The 22,384-nt window shown below is 49.1% G+C and overlaps 1 protein-coding gene across 4 annotated transcripts in view; it reads left to right on the top strand.

Moving 5' to 3' along the window:
* Nucleotides 1–22,384, top strand: part of LOC110524511 (disabled homolog 1) — a 96,116-nt gene that overhangs the window by 18,635 nt on the left and 55,097 nt on the right. For all 4 annotated transcript variants that reach the window (XM_036978313.2, XM_036978315.2, XM_036978317.2 and 1 more), the window contains exon 2: nt 14,455–14,721. In XM_036978313.2, the coding sequence (XP_036834208.1) occupies nt 14,655–14,721 (67 nt within the window). In that variant the 5' untranslated portion in view covers nt 14,455–14,654. The remainder of the gene's footprint in view (nt 1–14,454; nt 14,722–22,384) is intronic.

Below are 22,384 nucleotides of genomic sequence, written 5' to 3' on the forward strand. Positions count from 1 at the left end.
CAATCTCTATTGCACTCCACACTGCCCTTTCCCACCTGGACAAAAGGAACACCTACATGAGAATGCTATTCATTGACTACAGCTCACCGTTCAACACCATAGTGCCCTTAAAGTTCATCACTAAGCTGAGGAACCTGGGACTAAACACCTCCCTCTGCAACTGGTTTTGGACTTCCTGACGGGCCGCCCCCAGGTGGTGAGAGTTGGTAGCAACACATCTGCCAGGCTGATCCTCAACACTGGAGCCCCTCAGGGGTGCGTGCTCAGTCCCCTCCTGTACTCCCTGTTCACCCATGACTGCGTGGCCAGGCACGAGTCCAACACCATTATTACGTTTTCAGACGACACGAGTGGTAGGCCTGATCACCGACAACGACGAGACAACCTATAGGGAGGAGGTCAGAGACCTGGCCGGGTTGTGCAAGAATAACAACCTATCCCTCAACGTAACCAAGACTAAGGAGATGATTGTGGACTACGGGAAAATGAGGACCGAGCATAGATGGGACTGTAGTAGAGCAGGTTGAGAGCTTCAAGTTCCTTGATGTCCACATCACCAACAAACTAGAATGGTCCAAACACACCAAGACAGTCGTGAAGAGGGCACGACAAAGCCTATTCCCCCTCAGGAAACTAAAAAGATTTGGCTTGGGTGCTCAGATCCTCAAATGGTTCTACAGCTGCAACATCAAGAGCATCCTGACTGGTTGCGTCACTGCCTGGTACAGCAATTGCTCGGCCTCCGACCCCAAGCACTACAGAGGGTAGTGCGTACGGCCCAATGCATTACTGGGGCTAAGCTGTCTGCCATCCAGGACCTCTATACCAGACAGTGTCAGAGGAAGGCCATAAAAATGGTCAAAGACCCCAGTCATAGACTGTTCTCTCTACTACCGCATGGCAAGCGGTACCGGAGTGCCAAGTCTAGGACAAAAACAGTTTTTACCCCCAAGCCTCCTGAACAGGTAATCAAATGACTACCCAGACTATCTGCATTGTGTGCCCCCCCAACCCCTCTTTTACGCTGCTGCTACTCTCTGTTTAACATATATGCGTAGTCACTTTAACTATATATTCATGTACATACTACCTCAATTAGCTCGACTAATCGGTGCCCCCGCACATTGGCTACTCGGACTATCTGCATTGTGTCCCGCCACCCATCACCCGCCAACCCCTCTTTTACGCTACTGCAACTCTCTGTTCATCATAATTGCATAGTCACTTTAACCATATCTTCATGTACATACTACCTCAATCAGCCTGACTAGCTGGTGTCTGTATGTAGCCTCGCTACTTTTATAGCCTCGCTACTGTATATAGCCTGTCTTTTTACTGTTGTTTTATTTCTTTACTTCCCTATTGTTCAACTAATACCTTTTTTAACGTAAAAAAATGCACTGTTGGTTAGAGCCTGTAAGTAAGAATTTCACTGTAAGGTCTACACCTGATTGCCTATTCCAGTCACACAGACACACTCCTTCACTCCACCTGTCTGTGGCAGCACATTTACTCCTCTCTTCATGCTGGTTGCTTCTCTCTCCCCCTCCCCATCAGTAGTATGTATCACTATCATTAGCAGTGGTAGTATGATGGATGGCCACGAGAGGGTTTTCTGTGGCAAGGTGGGACTCTGCGTTAGTACACCATCATTACCTACTCACACACACACACAACGACACACACTCACGTGACAGTCCTCCCGAGGACAGGGTGCTCAAACACTGAGTGTGAAACAATTCAGAATGGGAACGTCCTAATCATTCACGCTGTGTGTGTGTGTGTGTGTGTGTGTTTGTCCACACAATATGTGTTTGTGTGTGTGTCCTTGTCCACACAATATGTGTTTGTTTGTGTGTGTGTTTGAATAATTATTGGAACTTCAAATATGCAAATATGTCCTGAGCACAAACGACCAATAATGACTCATATCCTATCTGCCAGAGAATCCAACTGTACCTAACTCCTCTCTGAGGGCCAAAAGTGTGTGTGTGTGTGTGATCAAATCAAATGTATTTGTCACATACACATGGTTAGCAGATGTTAATGCGAGTGTAGCGAAATGCTTGTGCTTCTAGTTCCGACAATGCAGTAATAACCAACGAGTAATCTAACTAACAATTCCAAAACTACTACCTTATACACACAAGTGTAAAGAGATAAAGAATATGTACATAAAGATATATGAATGAGTGATGGTACAGAACGGCATAGGCAAGATGCAGTAGATGGTATCGAGTACAGTATATACATATGAGATGAGTAATGTAGGGTATGTAAACAAAGTGGCATAGTTTAAAGTGGCTTTTGGTGACAAGCCGAATTTCTTCAGCCTCCTGAGGTTGAAGAGGCGCTGCTGCGCCTTCTTCACGATGCTGTCTGTGTTGGTGGACCAATTCAGTTTGTCTGTGATGTGTACGCCGAGGAACTTAAAACGTACTACCCTCTCCACTACTGTCCCATCAATGTGGATAGGGGGGTGCTCCCTCTGCTGTTTCCTGAAGTCCACATTCATCTCCTTAGTTTTGTTGATGTTGAGTGTGAGGTTATTTTCCTGGGACCACACTCTGAGGGCCCTCACCTCCTCCCTGCAGGCCGTCTCGTCGTTGTTGGTAATCAATCACTGTTGTGTCGTCCGCAAACTTGATGATTGAGTTGGAGGCGTGCGTGGCCACGCAGTTGTGGGTGAACAGGGAGTACAGTAGAGGGCTCAGAATGCACCCTTGTGGGGCCCCAGTGTTGAGGATCAGCGGGGTGGAGATGTTGTTACCTACCCTTACCGTGTTACCGTATTTGTTACTGTATTTGTTACCGTTTGTTACCTTGAACCTTGAGGAGCTGTGTCAGTTCTCATACACGTGTGTGTCTGTAGGTGCTGTGTAGTTGCTGTACCTATGAGTATGAAGATGCGAGAGAGAAAGACAGAGATGGTGAGGAGGGCGGGTGATGACTGACTCTCTGTCTCAGAGTAAATTCTCTTCGCTGGCCAATGGGTGCTTTGGACTTTAGATTAGATTGTGTTATTGAGACACACTGCTGTTCATTACCTCACCATGATACCGCACCTTTCATCTTCTCTCCTCAGCTCCCTCTCCTCTCCTGGGATCCCTCTCCTCTCCTGGGATCCCTCTCCTCTCCTGGGATCCCTCTCCTCTCCTGGGATCCCTCTCCTCTCCGTAGCTCCCTCTCCTCTCCTTAGCTCCCTCTCCTCTCCTTAGCTCCCTCTCCTCTCCTTAGCTCCCTCTCCTCTCCTCGGATCCCTCTCCACTCCTGGGATCCCTCTCCACTCCCTCCCTCCCTTCTCCACTATGTGTCAGTAGTGTGTGACTGTGTGTGACAGGACAGCAGTGATTAACTATTGTGAATAATGCATAACTGCATCCCTCATTAAACCTCAGTCTTCTGCTCCACTGCATAATGGAGAAGGTACGGTGGGATTTGAAATGCTCGGTGACCTGTTTGTTGACTTGGCTTTCGAAGATTTTAGAAAGGCAGGGCAGGATGGATGTAGGTCTGGAACAGTTTGGGTCTAGAGTGTCTCCCCCTTTGAAGAGGGGGATGACCGCGATAGCTTTCCAATCTTTTGGGATCTCAGATGATACGAAAGAGAGTTTGAACAGGCTAGTAATAGGGGTTGCAACAATTTCTGCAGATAATTTTAGAAAGAGAGGGTCCAGATTGTCTAGCCCAGCTGATTTGTAGGTGCTCTTTTTCTCCATGGACTTTACAGTGTCCCAAAACTTTTTGGAATTAGTGCTACAGGATGCACATTTATGTTTGAAAAAGCTAGCCTTACCTTTCCTAACTGACTGAGTATATTGTATATATATGTATATAAATATGTATATAAACGCCACAGGATGTTTTTGTGCTGGTCAAGGGCAGACAAGTCTGGGATGAACCAAGGGCTGAACCAATATCTGTTCTTAGTTCTACATTTTTTTAATGGGGCATGCTTATTTAAGATGGCGAGGAAAGCACTTTTAAAGAGCAACCAGGCATCCTCTACTGACGGGATGAGGTCAATATCTTTCTAGGCTACCCGGAAAGGCCTGCTCGCTGAAGTGTTTTAGGAGCATTTGACAGTGATGAGGCAGGCGGTGGTTGTTTGACCACAGACACATTACGCAGGCAGGCAATGAGGCAGTGATCGCTGAGATCCTGGTTGAAGACAACAGAGGTGTATTTGGAGGTCAAGTTGATCAGGATGATATCTAAGAGGGCCATGCCCATGGTTACGGATTTAGGGTTGTACCTGGTAGGTTCCTTGATGATTTGTGTGAGATTGAGGGCATCTAGCTTAGATTGTAGGAAGGCCGGGGTGTTAAGCATTTCCCAGTTTAGGTCACCTAACAGTACGAACTCTGAAGATAGATGGGGGGCGATCAATTCACATATGGTGTCCAGGGCACAGCTGGAGGCTGAAGGGGGTCTATAACAAGCGGCAACGGTGAGAGACTTGTTTCTGGAAAGGTGGATTTTTGAAAGTAGAAGTTCGAATTGTTTGGGTACAGACCTGGATAGTATGACAGAACTCTGCAAGGTATCTCTGCAGTAGATTGCAACTCTGTTAAAGTTAGGGATGGAATTTTCAGAATTTTTGGTGTCCTTCCTAAGCCATGATTCAGACACGGCTATGACATCAGGGCTGCTAAAGCAGTGAATAAAACAAACTTGGAGAGGAGGCTTCTAATGTTAACATGCATGAAACCATGGCTTTTATGTTTACAGAAGTAAACAAATGAGAGCACCTGGGGAATGGGAGTGATTCTGGGGGCTGCAGGGCCTGGTTAACCTCTACATCACCAGAGGAACAGAGGAGGAGTAGGATATGGTTTGGCTAAATTCTGCTCGTCTAGAGCGTTTGGAACAGAGAGTAAAAGGAGCAGATTTTCTGAGCGCGGAAGAATCGATTCAAGGCATAATGTACAGACAAGGGTATGGTAGGTATGTGAGGCATAGGATGTGAGGCTATCTAAGGCATATTGGGCAGGGCTAGGGGCTCTACAGTGAAATAAGACAATAATCACTAACCAAAACAGCAATAGACAAGGCATATTGACATTAGGGAGAGGCATGTGTAGCCGAGTGATCATAAGGTCCAATGAGTAGCACTAGATGAGTCAGGGAGCCAATACCGTAGTTGCTGCTATGCTAGGCGATTCAGACAACTAGCGGGCCGGGGATAGCAGATGGGCATCCGGCGACGTCACAATGGAACAGCCTGTTGAAACCACCTCGGACGGATACGTTGGCAGACCAGTCGTGATGGATCGGTGGGGCTCCGAGTCGGCAGTAAAGGGTCCAGGCCAATTGGCAAAAAAATTTTTTTTTTTTATTTTACCAGGCAAGTCAGTTGAGAACAAATTCTTATTTTCAATGACGGCCTGGGAACAGTGGGTTAACTGCCTGTTCAGGGGCAGAACGACAGATTTGTACCTTGTCAGCTCGGGGGTTTGAACTCGCAACCTTCCGGCTACTAGTCCAACACTCTAACCACTAGGCTACCCTGCCGGTATTGTAGCCCAATAATTGGTTGGTGGACCTCCTTGGCTAGCCGGGAGATGGGCCTAGCTTGAGGCTAGCTCCTGGCTAACTGGAACTTGCTTCGAGACAGAGACTTTAGCTAGGAGTAGCCACTCTGATAGCAGCTGCGATGATCCGGTGTAAAGGTCCAGAGCTTCCGGTAGGAATCCGGAGATGTGGTAGAGAAAAATCAGTCCGATATGCTCTGGGCTGATATCGCGCTGTACAGACTGGCAGGAATTGATCGGGTTGAGGCTGGCTGATGTCCGAGTTAACGGTGAGGACCGCTAGCAGTGGCTAACTGACTACTAGCTGGTAGCAAGTTAGCTGACTAGCTTCTGATGGGGGTTCCGGTTCTAAAGTATAACAATAGCAGATCCGTACCACGTTGGGTGAGGCGGGTTGCAGGAGAGTATATTCAGTCCGTAGAAGGAAAGTGAGATTCAAATATATATGAAGAAAAGCGGTATATACACGGGACGGGACAAAAACACACGTCTGACCGCTACGCCATCTTGGATCAAGAATAAGATACCGTATGAGGCAGGATATTTATGTCTTCAGAATAATGATTGGCAGCAGCTAATGGGGATCCTTAATAAATACAAATACAAATTGATGCTCACAATGTGAATGTGACACTTGCTGCTTTGCCACGACCATGTTGGAAGACCCACATCAGCTCTCAGATCCAACACAGACTTTAGTTCAGTGGGCTAACACAGTCTGGAGACACACAGACGACCTGGATTGGATACCTGGTAGGCCAAATGAGTCCCCAATTAACAGTCCCAGACATTCTCCTGTCCTCCATCTCTCCTCTCCTCCTTTCTCCCTGGGCTGTGTGGTGTCTGTCTCTCTCTTTTCCCCCCTCTGGGCTGGGTACAGCAGTGTAGCGGTTGTGTGGTAGTATTCTACAGTCATGTGCTTTCTGGTGTTCTCAGGAGAGGTGTAGTAGCTGGTAGGTACAATAACTTGGAGTTATTTGCATCACTGTGACATTTTTCTGTGCTTTGCTGCTAGGGTCAGATTATGGTCGTTGTGTGTGTGTACCCCCGACGCACTCACTCAACACGCAAAAGAAATCCAGTCCAATTATTCCCCAGACTTGTTTTATAGAACTCCACTGGGAGTCCATCGACACCCGGTGCCGGCTGGGGGACATCTGGGTTACTGCCTTTGCCAGTTCATAGGACAACAGGAGAATGTCCATTTAATCCCTGTGCCAGAGAGAGCTTAGGGAGTTCTGCAAACAAAACCTGAGCACACATAGGGTCACACAGTTCTGCCCTATAAAACACAGTATAAAACTCCTCAGTCCACTCCCGCATCTCCCTCACCACAGAGTTCACCCGCCCATCAGACAGCCGTAGACAATGCATACCCTTGGCTTCACCACTCTGTCTTTCCAAACCAAAGAAGGAGGAGCTGGAAGCATCCATCTCCTTGAGCATGGAGAACCTAGTTCTTACAAGTGCTCCCTTTGCTTTAACCTGGAAAAACTGCCCAGGTCCCTACGTAATTCAGCTAAATTAGCCTGGAAGCCTACATTGCCTTGCCCCACCAGCTCTACCTCCATCTCACTAATACTACACCCGAGTTCCCCTAAAACTCTCCTAGCCTCTGAGGATGAGAGAGCTGTATACTGTTGACAGAAAAGCCGCATTTGTACTTTTCCCACATCCCACCACTGACTCAGAGACTCATACTTCTCTCTTCACTGCCCCCACCTTCCACTGGAAACCTGAGCAAAAAGTGGCATCTTGTAAGAGCTTTACATTAAACTTCCAATAGGATGCCTGCCGAGGCCCTGGTGAAATAGACAGCTGAACCATGGTTGTGATGATGCGAAAAACATACCGGGAGAATGGTTGCGCTGAACAACCTATTGCTCTGATTCCTGGACATGTAAAATTGATCAAGCCGGGCTGCACTCACCCTACCCAAACATCCACTAGGTCAAATTGATTAATGATGTTCCTTAACACACCCACTGAGTCTGAATGAGGCTCCTCCCCATTTCTGTCTTTCATGAAATGAATTATGCAGTTCCAGTCCCCGCCGACCAGCAGCGTCTCATCAGGCGCTACCTGTGAGAGTTCCTGTCTAAGACACCCAAATAGTCCCCTCTCTCTCCCTGTGTTAGGCGCATACACATTTATAAAGACAAAACCCTGCTTTTACTACAAGCAGTCTACCCCTACACACCTCCTTTGCGGAGTACATTTCTATAGACAGACTAGGTACAAAAAGACTGCCACCTCTGCACTAACATTTGTCCCATGGCTTCTTCCCCTTTCCACCAGAGCCCCCAATTGACTTCATTCACCAAATCACTATGCGTCTCCTGCAGAAACAACACATGTACTTTTTTTTGTTTTACATATTCAGCCAACACAATCCTCTTTCCCGCATCTCTGGTGCCATTTTTATATTAAGCGAGCCTACACAAGAGTCTCCATATGAAGTGGGAGAAAAGCCATCAGAGAAAGAGACCAATAGCAAAGCTCAAAAAGCCTCAGTGCCAGAAAGAAACTATTAATCTAAACAGTGTCTGAAGGTAGACCTGTTGTAACCCACTTCCTAAACCGTTTCCCGGGTGAAATAGCGTGTTTTACTGATCTTACAAACTTTACCGGATCGCAAAAAAAAGCCTCAAGATGAACTTTGTTCCCTCATTCAAGATGAACTTTGTTCCCTCATTCAAGATGAACTTTGTTCCCTCATTCAAGTTGAACTTTGCTCCCTCATTCAGGAACCTTGACTTGACAGTTCCCTCATTCAGGAACCTTGACTTGACAGTTCCCTCATTCAGGAACCTTGACTTGACAGTTCCCTCATTCAGGAACCTTGACTTGACAGTTCCCTCATTCAGGAACCTTGACTTGACAGTTCCCTCATTCAGGAACCTTGACTTGACAGTTCCCTCATTCAGGAACCTTGACTTGACAGTTCCCTCATTCAGGAACCTTGACTTGACAGTTCCCTCATTCAGGAACCTTGACTTGACAGTTCCCTCATTCAGGAACCTTGACTTGACAGTTCCCTCATTCAGGAACCTTGACTTGACAGTTCCCTCATTCAGGAACCTTGACTTGACAGTTCCCTCATTCAGGAACCTTGACTTGACAGTTCCCTCATTCAGGAACCTTGACTTGACAGTTCCCTCATTCAGGAACCTTGACTTGACAGTTCCCTCATTCAGGAACCTTGACTTGACAGTTCCCTCATTCAGGAACCTTGACTTGACAGTTCCCTCATTCAGGAACCTTGACTTGACAGTTCCCTCATTCAGGAACCTTGACTTGACAGTTCCCTCATTCAGGAACCTTGACTTGACAGTTCCCTCATTCAGGAACCTTGACTTGACAGTTCCCTCATTCAGGAACCTTGACTTGACAGTTCCCTCATTCAGGAACCTTGACTTGACAGTTCCCTCATTCAGGAACCTTGACTTGACAGTTCCCTCATTCAGGAACCTTGACTTGACAGTTCCCTCATTCAGGAACCTTGACTTGACAGTTCCCTCATTCAGGAACCTTGACTTGACAGTTCCCTCATTCAGGAACCTTGACTTGACAGTTCCCTCACCGTATACTTTTTTTTGTTGTTGAATTTTCTCCCCTTTTCTCCCCAATTATTCGTGGTATCTAATAGTTACTATCTTGTCTCATTGCTACAACTCCCGTACGGGCTCAGGAGAGATGAAGGTTGAAAGCGTCCTCCGATACACAACCCAACCAAGCCGCGCTGCTTCTTAACACAGCGCGCATCCAACCCGGAAGCCAGCCACACCAATGTGTCAGAGGAAACACTGTGCACCTGGCAACCTTGGTTAGCGCGCACTGCACCCGGCCCGCCACAGGAGTCGCTGGTGCGCGATGAGACAAGGATTTCCCTACCGGCCAAACCCTCCCTAACCCGGATGACGCTAGGCCAATTGTGTGTCGCCCCACGGACCTCCCGGTCACGGCCGGTTACGACAGAGCCTGGGCGCAAACCCAGAGTCTCTGGTGGCACAGCTGGCGCTGCAGTACAGCGCCCTTAACCGGCCTCATCTACAACACCATCCATGATATGACTAGAACCAGCCTCATCTACAACACCATCCATGATATGACTAGAACCAGCCTCATCTACAACACCATCCATGATATGACTAAAACCAGCCTCATCTACAACACCATCCATGATATGACTAGAACCAGCCTCATCTAAAACACCATCCATGATATGACTAGAACCAGCCTCATCTACAACACCATCCATGATATGACTAGAACCAGTCTCATCTACAACACCATCCATGATATGAGTAGAACCAGCCTCATCTACAACACCATCCATGATATGACTAGAACCAGCCTCATCTACAACACCATCCATGATATGACTAGAACCAGCCTCAGCTACAACAACATCCATGATATGACTAGAACCAGTCTCATCTACAACACCATCCATGATAAGACTAGAACCAGCCTCATCTACAACACCATCCATGATATGACTAGAACCAGCCTCATCTACAACACCATCCATGATATGACTAGAACCAGCCTCATCTACAACACCATCCATGATATGACTAGAACCAGCCTCATCTACAACACCATCCATGATATGACTAGAACCAGCCTCATATACAACACCATCCATGATATGACTAGAACCAGTCTCATCTACAACAACATCCATGATATGACTAGAACCAGCCTCATCTACAACACCATCCATGATATGACTAGAACCAGTCTCATCTACAACACCATCCATGATATGACTAGAACCAGCCTCATCTACAACACCATCCATGATATGACTAGAACCAGTCTCATCTACAACACCATCCATGATATGACTAGAACCAGCCTCATCTACACCACCATCTGTAGCATGACTAGGCCCAGCCTCATCTACCCCACGATCTGTAGCATGACTAGGCCCAGCCTCATCTACACCACCATCTGTAGCATGACTAGGCCCAGCCTCATCTACCCCACCATCTGTAGCATGACTAGACCCAGCCTCATCTACAACACCATCTGTAGCATGACTAGGCTCAGCCTCATCTACCCCACCATCTGTAGCATGACTAGCATGACTGCCTCTGCTGCCTGTGTTTTATTGCCCATTGCAAGTTGACCTCGATTTCCCTCACTGGCGCTTGTACCCTCACCTTGTCTATGGCCTTTATGTGGGCACGCAAAGCTCTTATGCCCCAAATCCCCACACTCAAAGCACCGTAGACTATCTGTGCTGGCAAACCCTGCGTAGAGCCTCTCCCCATGCCTCACTTTAAAATGCACATTTAGCTGTTGCTCATTGTTATTCAGAAACATGAACACTTTCCTCCGGAACGTAACAACATGCTTGACGGAATCTGCCTGAAAATCTGCAAACTGTACACAAAACCCACTAGCAAACTTACCAAAACAACTCAGCGCTGTCCTGATTTGATCATCCATAGTAAACGGAGGGACATTTGCAACTACCACCCTGGTCGAGGGGGTAGAAAGAGAATAAACTGGCACCAAGACACCCCTTACAACTATTCCACTAGCAATGAGCCTACCCACCAAATTGACTAGTTTCATGAACACAGCGAGAGCTTTATTCATTCTGGAAGCGGAATGTATAAATTCAGCTCCTACCTGTTCACCGACAGCAGGCAGAAACTCCTCCATCTTCATTCCATTCTCAGGAACACACCTGAATCCATGCCGCAACGACAGCGTCTCCTCCGCGCTAGGTTGCGAAGCCATCACGCACACCACACATTCCAAACCCCCAGGAAACTAAAACTCTGTCCTCTTCCTCCCAGTGGGTACTGCTAAAACAAACAGTGCATTAACCCTCCACCATAGAAACATTTACATTTACAGACATTAAAGTTAGGACAGAGCTCTCCACACCAAACACTCAAACTCCAAAAAACTCCCAGCATGGGGGGGGAGGTAGAGAGCAAGAGGGGGGAGAGAGGAAGAGGGCGAGATTATGAACACACAGAGAGAGAGAGAAAGAGGAATTATGAACACAGAGAGAGAGAGAGAGAAATTATGAACACAGAGAGAGGGGAAGGAAAGGGGAGAGAGAGGAGAATAATGAGAGAAAGGTAGTTTATTATTCGTAGAGAGCTGAGTGGCTGGTTGAGTGTAGATGCTAATTTCACCCTGAGCCTGATGGACAGAACACAATTAACCTGAGAGAGAGTGGAAGAGGGGACATTTACATTGACCAGGAACAGACAGAGAATAGACTGTGCATGGTTTGCCCCTGCTATCTTCCCTCCTCCATCTCTCTGTGTGCCTGTAGAAAAATATGATTTTTGGGCATTAAGCTCCTCTTGACAGGCCCCGGTTTATGCACACACACACACACACACACAACTGTTGGCTGCGCCCCACTTACTGACATCCAATTCACTTCTCGTTTCCTCCCCCTGTCCTCCTCTCCCCGTCCTGCTCTCCTCTCGTTCTGCAGACACACTAAGCCATGTTCATGTCTCCTTCTCTCAGCTCAAACCAGGATAACAAGGACAGCTGATTCATACAGTAGAACAGAGTTCTCAACCTTTTTATACCAGGGACCAACTTATGGTCCTTTCTCCTTCATGGTTTACATTCAAACTAAAACAGAACGGTCCAAATCAGCGAACATTGCAGTAGTCAGGATTGTTGTTAATGGTGGTTGTTTTGTTGTAAGTGTTGTTGTTTTTGTTGTTATGCTTCTTAATTGTGCGATATGTTAATGCTGAGCCACCGTCATAGGACAAAATGCTGAATATCTTCCTCCTCTCTCTGAAATCTGTGGTTTCTCCCTCAGGGTATCTTAGCCTAGATTAGAAATATCTGTCTTTCCCCAGTGAAATCCACCAGATGCCCCCCCCCCCACCCCCCCCACCCCCCACACACACACACAGCATGACTAGACCCAGCCCCACACACACACACACACACAAGCACCGCAGGCATGCGCACACTCATAAACACACTGCCTTTCGCCCAAGGAGAAGGGTGGTTTCAACACTTACAAACATATGTTAATATTACCAGACAGATCTTCTAGAAGTCTTCTAGAATTAAGGACAGTCTTCTAGAAATAAAGGACAATCTGCTATAAATGAAGGACAGTCTGCTAGAAACGAAGGACAGTCTGCTAGAAACGAAGGACAGTCTGCTAGAAACGAAGGACAGTCTGCTAGAAACGAAGGACAGTCTGCTAGAAACGAAGGACAGTCTGCTAGAAACGAAGGACAGTCTGCTAGAAATGAAGGACAGTCTGCTAGAAACAAGGACAGTCTGCTAGAAACAAGGACAGTCTGCTAGAAACAAGGACAGTCTGCTAGAAATGAAGGACAGTCTGCTAGAAATGAAGGACAGTCTGCTAGAAATGAAGGACAGTCTGCTAGAAATGAAGGACAGTCTGTTAGAAATGAAGGACAGTCTGTTAGAAATGAAGGACAGTCTGTTAGAAATTAAGGACAGTCTGTTAGAAATTAAGGACAGTCTGTTAGAAATTAAGGACAGTCTGCTAGAAATGAAGGATATCTAGCTGAAGCTATTTTCAGTTAGTAGAGAGAAAAGGGAGAGTAAGAAAGAAAGATGAGGGAATATGCTGGAGGTTGCATTAGTGTCCTTTCTCCTCCCTCTCTATCGCTCTGGTCTCTCTCCCTTCATTCTGCAGAGGCAGAGAGATCATAATAGCAGTAATTGGAGTGACTCATACAGCACAGTACATCTCCAGCATGTTTCACTCAGATAAAGAATATTGTCAGCGGTGTCTGGCTTGCGTTTGTGCGTGCGTGTGTGCCTGCTTCTGTTTGTGTTCTGGCTGTAGGAATGGTCTGTCGGTAGGAATGCTGTGGGTTTCCTGTGTTCCCCATTATGGACAATTATCAACTGACAGGAGACAGATAGACAAAGAGTACATGGGGACATTAGGGCATGAGGGTTGAGGATAGACGGTTAAGAAGGAGGGGGCAGGGAGGAGGGAAGGATGTCTAATATCACCCCTGTCTCCTCCATAGTGTTCCTGGGAGAGCTTCTGTATTTATGTGCTGCTGCAAAATAATACATGCACTAACTATCTCTCTCTCTCCCTTTCTCTCCCTCTCTCCTTGCTTATCTCTCTCTCTCTCTCTCTCTCTCCCTTTCTCTCCCTCTCTCCTTGCTTATCTCTCTCTCTCTCTCTTTCTCTCCCTCTCTCCTTGCTTATCTCTCTCTCTCTCCCTTTCTCTCCCTCTCTCCCTTTCTCTCCCTCTCTCCTTGCTTATCTCTCTCTCTCTCCCTTTCTCTCCCTCTCTCCTTGCTTATCTCTCTCTCTCTCTCCCTCTCTCCTTGCTTATCTCTCTCTCTCTCTTTCTCTCCCTCTCTCCTTGCTTATCTCTCTCTCTCTCTCTCTCCCTTTCTCTCCCTCTCTCCTTGCTTATCTCTCTCTCTCTCTCTTTCTCTCCCTCTCTCCTTGCTTATCTCTCTCTCTCTCCCTTTCTCTCCCTCTCTCCCTTTCTCTCCCTCTCTCCTTGCTTATCTCTCTCTCTCTCCCTTTCTCTCCCTCTCTCCCTTTCTCTCCCTCTCTCCTTGCTTATCTCTCTCTCTCTCCCTTTCTCTCCCTCTCTCCTTGCTTATCTTTCTCTCTATCTCCCTCTCTCCTTGCTTATCTCTCTCTCTCTCTTTCTCTCCCTCTCTCCTTGCTTATCTCTCTCTCTCCCTTTCTCTCCCTCTCTCCTTGCTTATCTCTCTCTCTCTCCCTTTCTCTCCCTCTCTCCTTGCTTATCTCTCTCTCTCTCCCTTTCTCTCCCTCTCTCCTTGCTTATCTCTCTCTCTCTCTCCCTTTCTCTCCCTCTCTCCTTGCTTATCTCTCTCTCTCTCCCTTTCTCTCCCTCTCTCCTTGCTTATCTCTCTCTTATCTCTCTCTGTTTTTCCCCAGCTCTCTGTAAGTGTGTGTGGGATGTTGTGTCAGGGCTAGAGACCCTTCTTCTCCCATGAGCCTGTGGGCCCACACACACACACGGCGCCCTCACAAACACGCACGCAATCGACGCTGACGTTGTGAAGTGGACCCTCGTAGCCAGACCGGAGCAGAACCGGATCGAACCGGCCGTTGGGCCGGCAGAGCGAAGCCTGATAATGTCAACAGAGGCTGAGCTACAGCCAGCTGTCAGGCCCAGCGTCAGGAGAGACTCCAGGAGGAAAGGTAATAATGCTTCATAACGGCTTCATAATGCTTCATAAAGCCTTCATGATGTCTTCATGCTTACCTGTGTTAAGTGTTACGGTGCTGTCATTTGATCGTTCATCTTCAGGTGCAAAGGCAGGTGTTGAGCTGTAGGTAACAGGTGTATGGGTACAGGTGTCGGGGCAGAGGTGATGCCAGTGTGTGTGCCCATCTCTCTCAGCGCCAGACAGATGGCTCTGAAATGATCCGTACCCATGTGTCCTCACCCCCAGACCCAGCCCATCAGTCACACAGTGATTCACTAAACAGTAGGTGTGAGTCCCAAAGCGGGCTGTCACTGACACAACACTTTATGGAGCTAAACACACTGTTGTGTTCCCACTTACACATCCCCCCACACACAACACACATCTGAGGTCAATGAAAGACAAATGCAATTGTATTTGTTCCAACTGCTTTCCACCCAGAGCCAGTCTGTCTGCTGTGAACCCTGTAGAAACAGTGTTAGGGGTTCAGGGGTAGGCTACGCTGTTCCTGGAGAGTCGCAGGGTGTTGCTTTAACCCACCAGGCGAAGTCTTCCAGGTCAGTTAAAGCAACCTCCTTTATACCCTGTGACTCTCCAGGAACATGGTAGCTTACCCCTGCTCTAGGGGGATGTGGAAATCTTTGTGTGTCACAGGCCACTGCTCTATGATCTCCATGTATTTTGAGGTTTCAGATCCAGTCTGCTACTCCATATAGAGGACTGACCCAGAAACCTATTATACACTTAACCTCTCCACCTCTCCTTCTTTATCCTCCATCTCTATCTTCACCTCTCTGTCCCTACCCCCCTCTCTCTCACTTTCTCCCCCCTCTCCCTATCTTTGTTTCAGTAGTGTTTTCAGGCCTAATAAATGAGAGCTGTCTACCCCCTCCGTTCCCCTCTTCCCCCGCTGGGCTGGTAGTTAGTATGCTGTTACAATCGCAGGCTGCCAGAGAGGGTGATAAAGCTGTTACAGTGGACACACACTCCGGGTGATAATAAAACAGTGACAGTGGGACAGCTGAGGACCATTAAGCCTAAATGGGGGATCCCATGGCTGCCAACATTACTATGACTGCAGGCTGCTGCCTCATATCTGCTGCCTCTCTCGTTCTGTTCCTAGCTCTCTACTGTGGAAACATTTACCGTATCTCTAATGTTCAGACCTCTAAATGACCTCTGAGAGAGAGAGATAGGCCCCAAAATAATTTAATGACAATTATTTTGTGATGTGTTTGTATACCTGTGTGCCTATGTAATCAACGACCTCACACCATGAGATGAGGTTAGACTGATGAACTGAAATGTGTTTGTGTGTGTGTAGTGGTCTCCCCCAGACTGTTCATGTGGTTGTTTGACCGCACCAGTAACTCGTCTCCATAGCAACAGTTGCTCTCCGCACAGAATTTGCACATATCGAAACGTCCTAAATGTCACGCACATATTCTCACCCACACACACACACACCAACGATGCCTCTCTACCACGATACACTCAACACATTTTATGCACCCTTCGACAATAACAACACCATACCGTGAGTGAGGGCCCCAATCAAACCAGAGGACGAGGGGATCTCACTGTCCGAGGCCGACGTGAGTAAGGTCTTTAATCAGGTCAACACTCACAAGGCCGCGTTCCAGGGCACGTTCTCAGAGAATGCGCAGATCAGCTGGCAGGTATATTCACTGTCATTTTCAACCTCTCCTTGTCCCAGTGTGTAATCTCCACATGTCTTCAAGAGATACTTTGGTATTTTGGGATATTTACCCAGAGTCAGATGAACTCATAGATACCATTTTTATGTCTCTGTGTGCAGTTTGAAGGAAGTCAATTCCATTCATCCTAACAGAATGGCTACATGTCTACACGACTATCTGAGCTGACACTTGTATTTATTTCTATTTGCACCGTCTCTATGCACACTCACAGGACTCTACACACTCACAGGACTCTACACACTCACAGGACTCTACACACTCACAGGACTCTACACACTCACAGGACTCTACACACTCACAGGACTCTACACACTCACAGGACTCTACACACTCACAGGACTCTACACACTCACAGGACTCTACACACTCACAGGACTCTACACACTCACAGGACTCTACACACTCACAGGACTCTACACACTCACAGGACTCTACACACTCACAGGACTCTACACACTCACAGGACTCTACACACTCACAGGACTCTACACACTCCAATACACACATAACATGGACACACATTTATACTGACTCTACACACACTCGCATACAATCTTCATTTACACTGCTGCTACTCTGTGGGGGGTCCAGTGTGTGTGTGTGTGTTTGGGGGTGTTAGAGACCAGTGTGCGTGTGTTTGTGAGGGTAGAGTCCGGTGTGTGTATGGGGGGAGGTGAGTAGAGTCAAGTGTGTGTGTGTGTGTGGGTAGAGTCCAGTCTGTGTGTGGGTGAGTAGCATCCTGTGTGTGTGTGTGTGTGGGGGGGGGATGGGTGTATTGTCCTGTGTGTGTAGGTAGAATCCAGTGTTTGTGTGCATAGTGTCCAGTTTGTGTGTGGGTAGAGTCCAATGTGTGTGTGTGTGGGTGGGTTGGTTGGTAGAGTCCAGTGTGTGTGGCTGGGTAGAGTCCTCTGTGTGTGTGTGTGTGTGTGTGTGTGTGTGCGTGCGTGCGTGTCTTTGGGGGGGGTAGAGTCCAGTGTGTGTGTGTGTGTGTGTGTATGTGTAGGTAGAGTCCATTGTGAGTGTGTGGGGGTGTGTGTCTTTGGGGGTAGAGTCTAGTGTGTGTGTGTGGGGGGGGGGGGGGGGTTGTAGTAGAGTCCAGTGTGTGTAGGTACAGTCCAGTGTGTGTCTGGTAGTATCCAGTGTGCGTGGGTTTGTGAGGGTAGTGCCCAGTGTGTGTGCGTGTGTGGGGGGTGGGGGGTAGTGTCCAGTGTGTGTGGGTAGTGTCCAGTTTGTGTGCGTGTGTGGGGAAGGGTTGAGTCCAGTGTGTGTGTATGTGGGTAGCGTCCAGTGTGTGTGTGTAGGTAGAGTCCAGTGTGAGTGTGTGGCTAGAGTCCTGTGTGTTATTGTGTGGGGTAGAGTCCAGTATGTGTGTATGTGTGGGGGGTGGAGTCCAGTGTGTGTGTGTGTGTAGGTAGAATCCAGTGTGTGTGTGTGTGTGTGTGGGGGGGGGGGTAGAGTCCAGCGTGTGGGTGTGTGTGTGGGTAGATTCCACTGTGTGTGTGTGTGTGTGTGTGTGTGTGTGTGTGTGCGTGTGTGGGTTGGTAGAGTCCTGTGTGTGTGTGTGTGGGTGGGTTGGTAGAGTCCAGTGTGTGTGTTTGTGTTTGTGGGTAAAGTCCAGTGTGTGGGGGTGGGGGGGTATTGTCCTGTGTGTTTGTGTGTAGGTAGAGTCAAGTGTGTGTGTGTGTGGGGGGGGGTAGAGTCCAGTGTGTGTAGGTAGAGTCCAGTGTGTGGCTGGTAGTATCCAGTGTGGGTGTGTTTGTGAGGGTAGTGTCCAGTGTGTGTGAGGGTAGTGTCCAGTGTGTGTGAGGGTAGTGTCCAGTGTGTGTGAGGGTAGTGTCCAGTGTGTGTGAGGGTAGTGTCCAGTGTGTGTGAGGGTAGTGTCCAGTGTGTGTGTGGCTGGTAGTATCCAGTGTGGGTGTGTTTGTGAGGGTAGTGTCCAGTGTGTGTGTGGGGGGTAGAGTCCAGTGTGTGTAGGTACAGTCCAGTGTGTGGCTGGTAGTATCCAGTGTGGGTGTGTTTGTGAGGGTAGTGTCCAGTGTGTGTGGGGGGGGGGTAGAGTCCAGTGTGTGTAGGTACAGTCCAGTGTGTGGCTGGTAGTATCCAGTGTGGGTGTGTTTGTGAGGGTAGTGTCCAGTGTGTGTGTGGGGGGTAGTATCCAGTGTGTGTGTTTGTGTGTGTGTGGGGGCGGGGGGGGGGGGGGGGGGGGGTGTAGTCCAGTGTGTGTGTGTGTGGGTAGAGTGTGGGTGGGTAGATTCCAGTGTGTGTGTGTGTGTGTGTTGGTGGGTGGGTAGAGTCCAGTGTGTGTGTGTTGGTGGGTAGAGTCCAGTGTGTGTGTGTGGGTAGAGTCCAGTGTGTGTGTGGGGGGTATTGTCCTGTGTGTTTGTGTGTGGGTTAGAGTTCTGTGTGTGTGGGTAGAGTCCAGTGTGTGTGTGTTGGTGGGTGGGTAGAGTCCAGTGTGTGTGTGTTGGTGGGTAGAGTCCAGTGTGTGTGTGTGGGTAGAGTCCAGTGTGTGTGTGTGGGTAGAGTCCAGTGTGTGTGTGTTGGTGGGTAGAGTCCAGTGTGTGTGTGTTGGTGGGTGGGTAGAGTCCAGTGTGTGTGTGTTGGTGGGTAGAGTCCAGTGTGTGTGTGTTGGTGGGTAGAGTCCAGTGTGTGTGTGTGGGTAGAGTCCAGTGTGTGTGTGTTGGTGGGTAGAGTCCAGTGTGTGTGTGTGGGGGGTATTGTCCTGTGTGTTTGTGTGTGGGTTAGAGTTCTGTGTGTGTGGGTAGAGTCCAGTGTGTGTATGTGTGGGGGGTAGTCCAGTGTGTGTGTTTGTGTAGGTAGAGTCCAGTGTGTGTGTGTGTGTGTGTGTGTGTGTGAGGGTAGAGTCCAGTGTGGGTAGGCTTGCTGGAGTCCAGTATGTGTTTGTGTGTGTGAGGGGGTAGATTCCAGTGTGTGTGTGTGTGTTGGTGTGTGTGTGAGTAGAGTCCAGTGTGTGTGTGTGGGTAGGCGGGGTGGAGTCCAGTATGTGTTTGTGTGTGTGTGTGGGTAGATTCCACTGTGTGTGTGGTGTGTGGGTTGGTAGAGTCCTGTGTGTGTGTGTGGGTGGGTTGGTAGAGTCCAGTGTGTATGTGTGTGTGTGTGTGGTTGGGGGGGGTAGAATCCAGTGTGCGTGTGTAGGGGGGGGGGGGTAGCGTCCAGTGGGTAGCGTCCAGTGTGTGTGTGTGTGTGTGTAGGTAGAGTCCAGTGTGAGTGTGTGGGTAGAGTCCTGTGTGTGTGCGGGTAGAGGCCAGCGTGTGTGTATGTGTGGGGGGTGGAGTCCAGTGTGTGTGTTTGTGTAGGTAGAGTCCAGCGTGTGGGTGTGTGTGTGGGTAGATTCCACTGTGTGTGTGTGTGCGTGTGTGGGTTGGTAGAGTCCTGTGTGTGTGTGTGGGTGGGTTGGTAGAGTCCAGTGTGTGTGTTTGTGTTTGTGGGTAAAGTCCAGTGTGTGGGGGTGGGGGGTATTGTCCTGTGTGTTTGTGTGTAGGTAGAGTCAAGTGTGTGTGTGTGTGGGGGGGGTAGAGTCCAGTGTGTGTAGGTAGAGTCCAGTGTGTGGCTGGTAGTATCCAGTGTGGGTGTGTTTGTGAGGGTAGTGTCCAGTGTGTGTGTGGGGGGTAGTATCCAGTGTGTGTGCGGGTAGTGTCCAGTTTGTGTGTTTGTGTGTGTGTGGGGGCGGGGGGGGGGGGGGGGTGTAGTCCAGTGTGTGTGTGTGTGGGTAGAGTGTGGGTGGGTAGATTCCAGTGTGTGTGTGTGTGTGTGTGTTGGTGGGTGGGTAGAGTCCAGTGTGTGTGTGTTGGTGGGTAGAGTCCAGTGTGTGTGTGTGTGTGGGGGGGGGTAGATTCCAATGTGTGTGTGTGTGTGTGTTGGTAGATTCCAATGCGTGTGTGTGTGTGGGTAGAGTCCAGTGTGTGTGGGTATGTGGCTGGAGTCCAGTATATGTGTGTGTGTGTGTGGGGGGGGTTAGATTCCAATATGTGCGTGTGTAGGTGGGTGCGTAGAGTCCAGTGTGTGTGTTTGGGGGGGGGGGGGGGGGGGGGGGGGTAGATTCCAGTGTGTGTGTGTGGGGGGGGGGGGGGGGGGGGGGGGTAGATTCCAATGTGTGTGTTGGTGGGTAGAGTCCAGTGTGTGTGTTTGGGGACGAGTCCAGTGTGTGTGTGTTTGGGGACGAGTCCAGTGTGTGTGTGTTTGGGGACGATTCCAGTGTGTGTGTGTGTGTGTCTGGGTAGAGTCCAGTGCGTGTGTGTTTGGGGACAAGTCCAGTGTGTGGGTGGGTAGGCGGGGTGGAGTCCAGTATGTGTTTGTGTGTGTGTGTGTGGGGGGGGGGGGGGGGTAGATTCCAATGTGTGTGTGTGTGTGTGTGTTGGTAGATTCCAATGCGTGTGTGTGTGTGGGTAGAGTCCAGTGTGTGTGTGTGTGGGCGGGGGGGTAGAGTCCAGTGTGTGTATGTCAGGGGGTAGAGTTGTGTGGGTGGGTAGAGTCCAGTGTGTGTGGGGGGGGGGGTTGGGGAGTAGAGTTCAGTGTGATTGTGGGGGGGGTGGAGTCCAGTATACGTGTGTTTGGTAAGAGTCCAGTGTGTGTGTGTGTGTGTGTGTGTGTGTGATGGGTAGAGTGTAGAGCCCAGTGTGTGTGTGTGGTTAGTGTCCATTGCGTGTGTGTGTGTGGGTGGGGGGGGTGTAGAGTACTGTGTGTGTGGGTAGAGTCCAGTGTGTGTGTGTGTGGGTAGAGTCCAGTGTGTGTGTGTGTGGGTAAAGTCCAGTGTGTGTGTGTTTGGGGACGAGTCCAGTGTGTGTGTTTGGGGACGAGTCCAGTGTGTGTGTGTGAGTAGAGTCCAGTGTGTGTGTGTGTGTGTGTGTGGGTAGAGTCCATTCCAATGTGTGTGTTTGGGGACCAGTCCAGTGTGTGTGTGGGTAGAGTTCAGTTTGTGTGTGTGTGTGTGGGTAGAGTCCAGTGTATGTGTGTTTGGGGACGAGTCCAGTGTGTGTGTGTGTTTGGGGACGAGTCCAGTGTGTGTGTGTGTGTGTCTGGGTAGAGTCCAGTGTGTGTGTGTTTGGGGACAAGTCCAGTGTGTGGGTGGGTAGGCGTTGCGGAGTCCAGTATGTGTTTGTGTGTGTGGGAGGGTAGATTCCTGTGTGTGTGTGTGTGTGTGTGTGTGTGTTGGTGGGTGGTTAGAGTCCAGTGTGTGTGTGTGGGTGGGTAGAGTCCAGTGTGTGTGTGTGTGGGTGGGTAGAGTCCAGTGTGTGTGAATAGAGTCCAGTGTCTGTGTGTGTGAGTAGAGTCCAGTGTGTGTGAGTAGAGTCCAGTGTGTGTGTGGGTATGCGGGGTGGAGTCCAGTGTGTGTGTGTGTGGGTAGAGTCCAGTGTGTGTGTGTGTGTGTGTGTGGGTAAAGTCCAGTGTGTGTGTGTTTGGGGACGAGTCCAGTGTGTGTGTTTGGGGATGAGTCCAGTGTGTGTGTGTTTGGGGACGAGTCCAGTGTGTGTGTGTGTGTGTGTGTGTCTGGGTAGAGTCCAGTGTGTGTGTGTTTGGGGACAAGTCCAGTGTGTGGGTGGGTAGGCGGGGTGGAGTCCAGTATGTGTTTGTGTGTGTGTGGGGGGGTAGATTCCAGTGTGTGTGGGTAGAGTCCTCTGTGTTTTTGGGTGGGTAGAGTCCAGTGTGTGTTGGTAGGTGTGTGTGTGTTGGTAGGTGTGTGTGTGTTGGGGGGTGTGTGTGTAGAGTCCAGTGTGTGTGTGTGTGTGGGTGGGTAGAGTCCAGTGTGTGTGTGTGTGTGAGTAGAGTCCAGTGTGTGTGAGTAGAGTCCAGTGTGTGTGAGTAGAGTCCAGTGTGTGTGAGTAGAGTCCAGTGTGTGTGTGTGTGTGTGTGAGTAGAGTCCAGTGTGTGTGTGTGTGTGAGTAGAGTCCAGTGTGTGTGTGTGTGTGTGTGTGT

The sequence above is a fragment of the Oncorhynchus mykiss genome, chromosome 5 (assembly GCF_057628025.1).
Source record: "Oncorhynchus mykiss isolate SJ-2025 chromosome 5, ASM5762802v1, whole genome shotgun sequence".
Taxonomy (NCBI): Eukaryota; Metazoa; Chordata; class Actinopteri; order Salmoniformes; family Salmonidae; genus Oncorhynchus; species Oncorhynchus mykiss.